Source organism: Cydia strobilella, chromosome 12, assembly GCF_947568885.1.
Source record: "Cydia strobilella chromosome 12, ilCydStro3.1, whole genome shotgun sequence".
NCBI lineage: Eukaryota > Metazoa > Arthropoda > Insecta > Lepidoptera > Tortricidae > Cydia > Cydia strobilella.
In genome coordinates, this window is record NC_086052.1 from 9,457,422 (window position 1) to 9,468,848 (window position 11,427).

The window sequence follows — 11,427 nt, forward strand, 5'->3', positions numbered from 1 at the left end:
AAACTGACAACATTGACAACATGGTGACAACCATTCAACCATGTGACAACAGTCTTCATATTGTTTGAGGTAAATTAATAAACTTAACTTAAAAAAATCCTGCAACTTGGCAAAAAACGAAAATGCCAAGTGGATGTTTTAAAGGTTATCCACGAACATCCTATTAAATGTGTTGGTTATGTTGGTAGAAGATCCGTTCAAAATGCTATAAAAAGTGCTCCTAGAAGAATGTTTAAATAACAATTTTTAAAAATTATTTTAGAATGAAATACAGGTCTAAAATTAAACAAGAAATAATGCAAACATTGATATCTCATTAAATTTTTGAATCTTACTTGGTATATTACATTTGATTACATTACTCAGACGTAAATAAAAAAATTACAACAACCAGTAATTGAACAGATCCCTCAGTTGTCAATGTCAAATCTGTCAAACCAAAGACGTACTTACGGCTACGCTCATCTGTCAAATATTTTATTGTTGTTCCAAGCACCTCAACACGTGCGTGTAAATTATTTTATTTAGTCTATGAAGTCTATCTATACTTAACAGTACTAGCTAAAGAATAAATTATCATGGACGTCGATACAACGGAGGCCCAGTTGCAAGTCCGATTCGTTACTAAACAAGAACAGTAAGTACCCACGTTCATCTAAACAATTTTGCCGGTCTGGTAGCTTCATTAGTTTTATAATGTACCATGTGTATATCATATCTTGTGTTTCAGATATGCGGTTCCCGACAGTCCCTACGCCATACAAAGCAATGTGCAACCTGCAGACCTCAACACATTGGTCAATGCCCTGCTCAAAGAGGCTGGCAGCTCAGCAAAGACAGTTGAATTCGACTTCTTAGTGTGCGGGGAACTATTGTGCTCGCCTCTTGGTGACCATCTTCAAGAGAAGGGTGTGTCTACCGAACAGACTTTGGAGGTTGAATATCTGGAGAGGTTCCCGGCACCAAGCCCACAGGACTGTTTGATGCATGATGATTGGGTTTCTGCAGTCCAGGCCCATGGAAATTGGTAAGACTTTTTTTGAGTGCTGCTTTCAAATTATTTTGTAAAAGTAGCCATTGCCTAAAGAAAACAACTTAATTATATAGGGTCTGACCATGCTAACTTTGCGCACGAATTTGGCAGTAAGAATGCATACATATTCCTATATGCTCCATACTAAAAGTATCACTTGGCTTGAAAACTAAGCATGGTCCAACTAGCGTAAAAACAAACCTGCGCTGCGGCTGGCCTCCATGGTCTACTAGAAAAAGTTTGAGTTTTGAATGATTCACGGTTAGTTTCACTAGACTTATATTGACCGGGATATAGACCGTGATTACCTTTTGTATATTGTAAACCGGTACGGGCCGAAGTGTGCAAAAATTATAAAACAACTAGAACGCGCGCGGAAAAAGTGTGAGTGTCTGCGGGAATCACTTTTGTTTTTAACAAAATGTCGTGATGCTAAAGTAATACCCGTGTGTATGCGAATAAAACCTCGCCCGGACATTCCTGGTTCCGCGAACATTCTGCAGAATGCGAGTGTAAAGTTGTTGCGACGGGCAATTCGTAATTGTCGGTACCTATTAGACAAAGTGCAGTGTGAGTCATACAATTTACATCTTAAGTGTAGTGTTGTGCTGTCAAGAGATGATTTTGACATATGTGATCGAATTACGTATATGAGCGCTCAAAGGTCACGTGAATTAAGCGCGAACAAACATCAACGTAAATTTGAGAAGTTAGTCGCTCCTAAGTTGGGTAATACTGACTACTATGATAACTCGCATGAAACTCGAACAGTTATCAATTTATCCAGCACTGAGTTGACAGACCCTACTCTTAGTGTACTTAAGAAGGGTTTAAATTTTGCTCCGACCCCGAAACGTATACCGTTTGAAGAGGTGATTGGGAGCACTGAAGAGGTAATCAGACGCAATAAGATCCCACCTCACGATGCTGACTCATTGCGACAAGATGTTGCTGTAGTTCTGAGACATGCAAAACCTCCTCGGAGTAATTTTAATAAGGAGGAATGGGAAGCTCTGCATGATTTGCGGTCTAATCCTGACATTTTGACCTTGAAGGCGGACAAGGGCAATGCCACAGTAATTATGGATGTCAGTGATTATGAGAGCAAAATTAATGGACTACTTAGTGACGAGGCTACGTACAAGAAAATAAATTACAACCCTACAGCCCGGTACAATCGCTCTACATTGACACTAGTCAAGGAGTGTGAACAGGTGTTAAGCGAGGATACAGTGAAGTTTCTTTTGCGACCCCGAAATGTGCTGCCGCCCAAAATATATGGTTTGCCTAAAATACATAAGAAGAATTCTCCTTTACGGCCTATTGTAAGTCAGATTGATTCTCCTACGTACGACTTAGCAAAACACGTCGCAAAGGTGCTGCAACAGTTGGTTGGGCAGACGGAATCGTACGTGAAGGACTCTCGCCATTTTATTGAGATCGTACAGGACGTTAGGATTGAACCTGATGAAGTGATGGTCAGTTTTGACGTAGAGTCATTGTTCACTAACGTACCTGTAATTGATAGCATTGAGGTAGTAAGAAACAAGATCCAGGAGAACGGCATGCCAATAGAATACGTAAGGCTCCTTGAACACTGCCTCACTACAAATTACTTTCTGTTTCGCGGGCAATATTATATACAGGCAGAGGGAGTAGCGATGGGCAGTCCGGTGGCTCCAGTGGTGGCTAACATTTGGATGGAACACTTTGAGCACCTAGCCCTTTCTGCACCCCCAGTTCCCGTTAAAATTTGGAAGAGGTACGTGGATGATGTGTTCTGCATAATTAAGGGTGGTAAACAGGAAGCTGAACTGATGCTAGGACACCTTAATAGCAAGCACCGATCTATGTTGTTTACATTGGAAATGGAACAAGAAAGGAGTATTGCGTTTCTGGATGTGAGACTGAATGTTACAGGTTGTGGCATGCTGGGACACTCAGTCTATAGGAAACCGACTCACACGGACCGCTATTTACACGCGAGCTCGCACCATCATCCCAGACAGTTAAACTCGGTTGTGGCATCACTGACTAATCGAGCACACGCTCTGTGTGACTCGCTACATCTAAACCAGGAGCTGAACCATGTTCAGAGTGTCCTGAGGATGAATGGCTACAGAGTTAACATGGACAAGCGGGACACAAAAACCAAGCGCCTTACTCATCGCGTTGAGAGACAGCCAGCGTTTATGCCGTACGTCAAGGGTGTGACAGACAAGATATCAAAAATACTAAATAACTACTCTGTAAAAACTATCTTCAGGGCACAGGAAAATTGCACAATTTCTGCGGTCGCCCAAAGACAATTTTCCCCTGGAAAAACCTGGTGTATACAAAGTTGAGTGCAGCTGCGGTAGTTCGTACATTGGGCAGACCAAACGCACTATTGCCTGCAGAATTAAAGAACACATTGCTGCGGTCAAGAACAATGACGTTCGCAAGTCAGCTATTGCTCAGCATCTCCTTGAGTCGGGTACAAATCACTGGATCGAGTTGCATAGTCCCAAGGTCATTTCGACAGAACGCCACTATATACCAAGATTGGTAAGAGAAGCGGTTGAAATTCACAAATACAAAAATTTTAATCGTGAAGATGGGTTTAAACTGTCAAATGTGTGGAATCCTGTGTTTTGTTTGTGTAAAAAACCAGTGATATCCGAATCAAACACGCGTAGTGACACCGTGAGTGTAGTGTGTTTGGACAGACCAACGAGTGTGAACGCGACCGGACCAACAAGTGTGAATGCGACCGTTGGTAACGTTGAAAGTGAACGCAGCCGACGCGCAAGAATGAGGGTAGACAGAGCGCTGTCTACACAACTTTGACACCCACCCGCTATCTTCAGTCACCCGTGAACATGATGCATGTAACTGCGTCGAAATATCGGGAGCTCACAAATAATACAAAAGGTAATCACGGTCTATATCCCGGTCAATATAAGTCTAGTAGAAAAAGTTTGTCAGTGTGGATTCTACATTAATAAGTGATCGGGTTGCGGGTCGGCGGCGATGTTAAAATGTCCGGAAAGTAGTAGCAAAAATGGTTATTGTACGTATTACAATGTTAAATAACTTATTAAATGTTATAATGTTAGTAAAAATATTGAATGTTAATTGTTTCATATGCACCCGGTCGCGATGCGTCTTTTGACTAGACTAGACGCAAGCGCCGCACGAGGCTTAAAACATGTTAAGGTGCATTGCACCGACTTTTGAAAGGTTTAGCTCAAAACATTATAATAAGAACCACACCTCACCTCACCTCATCAACCACACCAGATGAGTAAAGCTCTCAGAACTATCCACAATCTCTCTGCTTAGCCTTAAGGTTGACTGGTAGAGAATGCCTTATGGCATTAAGTCCGCCTTTTGTACTGTAAGGTTTTTCTTTTGTGCAATAAAGATTAAATAAATAAATAAACTATATTTATCAGGAGTATTTTTATGTTGTACATTCCAGGATCCTATCGGGCAGCTATGACAACAGTCTTCACATCTGGACCACCAAAGGGCAGCACAAGCTCGTTATACCAGGTCACACATCTCCGATCAAAGCGGTCTCTTGGGTGTCCGTTAATGGTGATCAGGCAGTTTTTGCTAGGTAAGAATTATTAGAACCAATTTTTAGGAAAAGATCACCATGCTTTAACACGGCATTTGAGGACCTGATGCTAAGTATCTTTAAATATGTTTTGCTTCAAAGTGAAGTTACTAAAAGTCTGAGCATAATTATTTTAGTTAGAGAATGCCATAGAAGAGGCGGGACAAATGGAGAACGATTTATATGAAGCACCTATTCCCATCTGTGCCCGGCACACCATATTTTTGAAGCAATGCCACTGTTGTAATGTCAAGATCTTAAATATCAACCACTGGCAAAGCACCTAAAATATATGTACCGGACCATATTGCCTAGCGAGATACTAGGGTAGTAAGACATTTTTGGCCCTTTATCATATTTTAGAGATTGCCTGTACATATAACTTCATTGCATTAATATTATTTCTAGCGGTTCCCATGACCAATCAGCCATGCTGTGGGTGTGGAATGTGTCCAACAACTCCGTGGACTGTGTGGTGACGTGCCGGGGACACGAGAAGGGAGTGGAGTGCTTGTCGGTGTCCGCAGATGCCTCTAGACTGGCCACTGGCAGCTGGGACACTAATATATGCTTATGGAGTGCTAGTGAGTAGATATTTGTAATCTATGACACTTTAAAAATATAGAGCATAACATAAACAAGAAAAAATCGTACTATATCAGATCCCAAATTTAACTAACTAGAAATATGAATGATCCCGTAGATAGCCATGTAAATAAAAAAGAAAAAATCAGGCCCAAGAGTTCCGTTCATCCCACTGTATTTTACCCACTAAGTTTTTTTTCGTGAGATCAACTATATCTGAAACTTGAGCCTACCTTCTTATAGGTTTTCCAATAATCTATAGAACAATTTTTTTTATCGATCCTATCAAAAATATAAATGTAAAATGAGAGCCAAGTTCAATATAGAAGTACGAGTATATGCGTTGTTGTTGAGTTCGCCGACAAAAGAATTAAGATCATGGGTGCCAAGTTCTGTGTAGAAAGTCATGTTTACAATGCATTTACATATTTTACTTGGGATGTAATTCAAGTTCAAGATAAGATTTTTTACCAACAAACCAAATTTGAGAAAATCAACATTAGCCAATATGTATAATAGAGATGGGCCGAATATTCGGTAATTATTTGGTATTCGGCATATTTTTCAATAGTCGTATTCGGCCGAGTAGTTCGGTTCGACTTGCCGAATATTTACCAAATAAACCATTTTTTTTTCAATGTAACGAGCTTGGCTGGACACGCTGCCGCGTATATAGATATTTTAGGGCCAGTAAATTCGGGACTTAATTTTCTTCTACGAACTTCTAAATTATATTTAATATGGTTAATAGGTCTTTCTGATGAAGACAATGTACCGGCCAAGAAGAGGAGCAAATCCGACCGTGGACAAGACCATGCAAATACACGGGTGAGTTTAGGACTGAACTAATTGTGTGTAAATATAACCAGAGTACTTTAACTATTATTTTGCACAATACATACAATTTGTATGGGTAGTTCTTGAGAAATTATCAGGTAAATGTCATTCCTGGTTTCACCCCGGTTGACGGTGACTATACATATTTTATAATAATAATAATAATAAAGCCATTTATTCCGAACAATATAAATTACAGATAATTATTTTATAATTACAAATATTATAATATATCTCTCAGTTCGGTGTGCCGTGAGGCATAGGCCTCCTCCAACTGTCTCCATTGGGCTCTGTCTGCAGCAACCCTCATCCAGTATGGCCCCAGAGTCAGACGAATGTCATCTTATACATATTTTACAACCTTGCTTTATTACTCAGGAACCACTGGCAACGTTAAAAGGGCACCGCGAGGCGGTGTCCGGCGTGCAGTGGATGGACTACAACACAGTCCTGTCCAGCGGCTGGGACCATCTGCTCAAGATATGGGACTGCGAGCTTAATGGCATCAAACAGGAAATTGCCGGTGAGTGTACCTACTTTCTTCAAGACACAAATGGTCACACCTAGAGTTGAAAGTGTTATGCTTATGGTTATGTATCTTTTGAAGATACAGGTTATTCTTTACATTTTCTGACTTTCATAAGCGATCTCTTCCAGACAACCAGACAGACATAGGTAGAATCACTCAAGACAAAACTGTGACTTTATATTTATATCAAGCCGATTTCGCACGCACACATACTTATTTATTTTGAGCCATTCACCAATCGCCCTCAGTTATGAATGTATGTGTGTCACACCTAAACATGACGAAAGCGGCGTGTTATAAAATCAGTTTCGCCCCAGCGATTTCACCTTCGCCTATCTTTTAACTCTGTAGTTCCTGCATATGGCTGTAGTCTGACTGACAATGCATATTTTAGGCAACAAGGCATTTTTCGACGTGGACTGGTCTCCGCTCAACAACACCATGATAACCGCCTCCGCAGACAGACACGTCCGGCTATATGATCCAAGATCTCAAGGTAACATGATTGTCCTTTTCTATTTGCCTTCGAATTGAACTTTTATAATAAGCAATTACAGCTTCCTACAGTTGACGCGGACTATCTTCCGCGTCAAAGGGTTTGCCAACTTATAGAAAACTTACTTAACATTGACACTTTTCGCTAATAAATAAGGCACTCCTGTGCTGCCCTCTAAAGTTTAAGGTAGCGTCCTTGTAAATAGATTTATTTGTTGACTTTCTGGAAATAATAAAATGTAGAAAATGTCTTCACGGTTTTGAGCCTCGTTCTAGTACAAAAGCGTAAATAACTCATATTAGTCAAGAGTATTTTTTGTACGAAAGCAAAAACCACTAAATTCAGATTCCGTTGCAGAAAGCATAGTAAAGACGACGTTTACATCACACACGGGATGGGTGCAGTCAGTGCGCTGGTCGAAGACGCGAGACACCCTGTTCCTGAGCGCCGGCTGCGATGGACAAGTCAAGCTGTGGGAAACTAGAAGGTTTGTTATTGTCAACTTTATAACAATACAGTCAGAGTCGATTTTGTTTCAACCCACGCTGTAAGTCTGATGGTTGAAGACGCGGGTTCCTAGAAAGTCTGTTATTGTGAACTTCATCGTGCTCGTTTTAACGCAATACGTGGGTGGGTGCAGTCAGTGCGCTGATCGAAGACGCAAGACAAGTGCGTAGCCAACATGCCAATCCTTTACGTTCCGTAGCGAACAAAACGCAACTGTCACTGTCGCACTAATATGGAAGAGTGATAGAGATAGAGATGACTACGCTACACTACGGAGCGTTAACGATTGGTATGCTGGCTAATAAGCACCCTGAGCTCCGGCTGCGATGTAAGTCAAGCTGTGGGAGACTGTTTGTTATTGTCAACTTTGTTACAAAGCTGCTAGAGTCGAATTTTGCGTGTTTGTTTTAATACGCGAAGTTAGTCTGCTGGTAGGAGACGAGATTGGGTCACTAAAAGGTATGTTTCTTACGAAGATTATAAAGCCGCATTCTGCATGTTCATTTCCCTCAACGGGATGGGTGCGGTAAGTCCCTGGGTCGGCTGCGACGAGAACGTCAAGCTGTGGCAGACTGGGTTTGTATGATTGTAAACTGTATCTCAAAGGTCATAAGGTATTTTTTGCGTGTTAGTTTGAAAACAAACAAGAAATGTGTACAGCTAAGTCATGCTGTGGGACAAGTCAAATTTTTCTCTATATTTCGTATATATTTTACCTTTCTTTTGTTTGTTAGACCTATTTGTCATTTTATTACCACTATTGCGTAGACTATTAAGGCGTCCGCTAGCTGGCGCGTGTGCACGGAGCGGGCGCACGCACGCGGGAGCCATTGTATGTAAAGTCCGACGCACGCGTCCGCGCCAGTTAGCGTTGCTCATACTATTTTTCGCTAACCCGCTCCGTGCAACCGCACCAGCTAGCGGACGCCCATAGTATGTGTCTATAGTATCGAAAGTAGCTATCCGAATACCATTAGGGCTGATACAGACGGACGGCAACTTCTATGGGAACTGCAACGTCGGCGTGCAGGCTCTCACCTTACATGTTTATCATTTGAGACATTAGAATTTTTTGCAGAACCCTTTACTCAGCGTTTCTTTTTTTTTTGCCATTAATTTATGTACTCTTTTGCCACTTTCGTGTTATTTCTAGTTAGGATCACGAGCCCTTTTCATCCTTATAGGAGAAAAAAAGTGTCCCAAAATTTCCATACATTTTTCAAACTTTCCTTTTTGTTACCGCCATACAAAGTATATGGGGAAATGGTAACACAATAGGAAAAAACCTTGGGTCATTTTTTTATCCCATTAGGATCGAAAGAGCTCGTGACTAGAAATAACACAATAGTGGCAATGGCAAAAAAACAAGAAACGCTCTACTAACTTAGTCATATATTTCAGCCCCCGCACCCCGCTGTACGACCTGAGCGGTCACGAAGACAAAGTCCTGTGCTGCGATTGGTCCCTGCCATCCCTGCTCGTCAGCGGCTCTTGCGACAATACGCTCAGGATATTCAAGGCCAAGACCGCTCTGAACGCGTAAACTATACCCAATGTTACAAGAGTACACTGAAAAAGGTAAGATTTAACCCTTTTAACGCCAAGGACATTATGTGCTGGTACAGTCGAGTTCATTAATATGTATAGTTGGTCAAGCAAATCTTGTCTACTACTCTTAAATTGGCCATAGCGAAATATTCATTCAATTCATAATAATTAATTCAGTGTTATCTGTAATTCTACATAGATTTAGGATCGGTTGCACTTGCACCAAACCGTCTTCTACCGTTAAAGCGTTCGCTAAATGTTATTGTCTGGGAAATTGTATGGTTCACCTCTGAATAACGTTGATCAGTCCGCTAATTGTAGTTGGTGCAAGTGGGCCTTGTTCCGAAGACCAGATGCGTTTGTTAAAATGAGTAACTTTCTGATTTCCTGCGCAGCGCTTACTGCGTTACACTATGTCTATGTATGTATTTTAGTATTCGTAATTTCATGCTCACAGTGTTCATAAACTATGTTAGGATAATGATTATCAATAAACAATATTGTCCACTTATTTAAATACTAGTAAATAAATAGTATAAAACTAATTAAATTTTATTTATTTGTAATACAAGAAATACAAAAAAAAAAATTAGAAACTAAAATCCGTTCTGAGCCATGCCGGGTCCAAAGGTCCCCATCACACTAGCAGCGTTACCCCGCTGTATGGCGATGGAGACCTGTTGGACGAGCCATGACTCAGAACGGGGGTCACTCCCTTTCTCTCTGAGGCGCTTGCCAAGCTCTCGGAAGAGCTCACGCGCCTCCCGCCCCCAGGGCCCGGCTGTCTCGACGGCGACGGGCACGAAGTCATAGGTGGCTTCCAAAGCAGAGTATTTGAGGCGCTTGCTTTTGGCGGCAGTCTCTGCCGCTGAGCCTGCCGACTTAGCAGTGTGTCCTACATGGGATACAGCAAATGTACTCACACAGGTTGCATCCCATATAAGACACCGCCCTCTCTGCCAGGGAACCAGCGTCAGCCCGTCGGGACGTTTGCCGTCTGTTCGAGACAGCCCTGGTGGTTCCAGGAGGCACGGAACACCTACCGAGATCATCGCTCGGCGAACGATTTCATTTAGAGCATGGTGCCTGGGGAAACGACCGGCGCATCTTTGGCAGCTGAGCCCATGGTGGCCGTTCTCCTCCACCATTACTCCGCAAATGCAGCGGTGCGCGTTGCACACCTTGCACCCCAATCTTAAGGCCACTGCGATCCTTAGGGAATCGTTGTCGAGCAGTGTGCCTAGATGAGGGGATGGCAAGGCGTGCAGCCACGCACCCGACTCAGGCTTGGAGGCGGCCTTAAGAAGCGCCAGATCAGTTCCCGAGGCACCAGCCTGTAAATTTGCGTGACGTAGCCTGCAGAGGATGTCATCTCAGTCCCTCTGAGCGGCCGGGCTATCCGGACGTTCGTTGGATGGACATAATGTTGCCCATTTTGCTAAGGCATCGGAAGCGAAAGGTATGCAGATATTGGTGCTCTCTATTGCAAGTATGCGCCCAACTAAATCAGCTGAACCGTGTACCGAGCCCAAAAAAGCCACCAAGCCGATGTCCTGGACTCGACGGACACCGAGACCGCCATAACGAACAGGTAAAGACGACTGACGCCACTGATCTCCGCTCAAACTTACGTTCAGTACTGTTTCTAGGATGAGTTTTAATGTGTCGTCAAGGCTTTGTAGGTCCTGCTCGAAAAGCCAAGTCGGAGATGTTCGTAAGGTGTACACGGTACGAGGTAGACCGAAACAGTTCCGCAGAAGAATGAGGGAAACGTGTCCAGACAGATGCACCAAGTGCTGCCGGATCCCCGAGAGTGCCTGCCTTTTGATTTGTAGAACAGAGCTGACACCCTCGAAAAATACGGGAGCACCTAGGAGTTGAAAAGAGGATTTAACGATCTGCCTCATTCCCGGCAGAACAGTTTCGAGATCTGTGAGTGTTTCAAAAGTTATATCGCCGCAGGTAAATAATTCGCACTTTGAAGGGTTAATTTCTAGTCCAATTGTTTTTAATGCCGGTATTATGGTCTTTAAATTTTTTATGACAACATCTGGGCTACCTCCAATGACACCATCATCAAGATACCATACGTTTAATGGTGCTTTTACTGCAGAAATCATTTTATGTATGGCCAGACAGAATAAAAGGGGCCCTAGGGGGTCGCCCTGTTGAGCGCCGATTTGAGACTGGATGAGCTCACCCGAGTAGAAGAGATTACTCGGGGAGGCATAACATTGATAAATAAAGGGGTATAGGCGTGGAATTTTGTCTAGGACTTCATTGAGGAT

At 42.5% G+C, this 11,427-nt stretch overlaps 1 protein-coding gene across 1 annotated transcript; it reads left to right on the forward strand.

The window, feature by feature from the left end:
* The first annotated feature begins 462 nt into the window (after positions 1-462).
* Positions 463-9,659, forward strand: LOC134746067 (ribosome biogenesis protein WDR12 homolog). Its single transcript, XM_063680288.1, has 9 exons — positions 463-637; positions 731-1,027; positions 4,497-4,637; positions 5,046-5,221; positions 5,974-6,050; positions 6,438-6,582; positions 6,983-7,084; positions 7,442-7,571; positions 8,993-9,659. Exons 1-9 carry the CDS (start codon positions 579-581, stop codon positions 9,132-9,134), a joined length of 1,269 nt encoding a protein of 422 aa, XP_063536358.1. The 5' UTR covers positions 463-578; the 3' UTR covers positions 9,135-9,659.
* Positions 9,660-11,427: the final 1,768 nt, after the last annotated feature.

Bases quoted from the DNA above. Each gene is read 5' to 3' on its own strand.
- LOC134746067 (XM_063680288.1), top strand. From the start codon at position 579: ATGGACGTCGATACAACGGAGGCCCAGTTGCAAGTCCGATTCGTTACT. The intron at 1,028-4,496 runs GTAAGACTTTTT...TGTACATTCCAG, and splicing joins GTCCAGGCCCATGGAAATTG to GATCCTATCGGGCAGCTATG. The intron at 7,572-8,992 runs GTTTGTTATTGT...CATATATTTCAG, and splicing joins AAGCTGTGGGAAACTAGAAG to CCCCCGCACCCCGCTGTACG.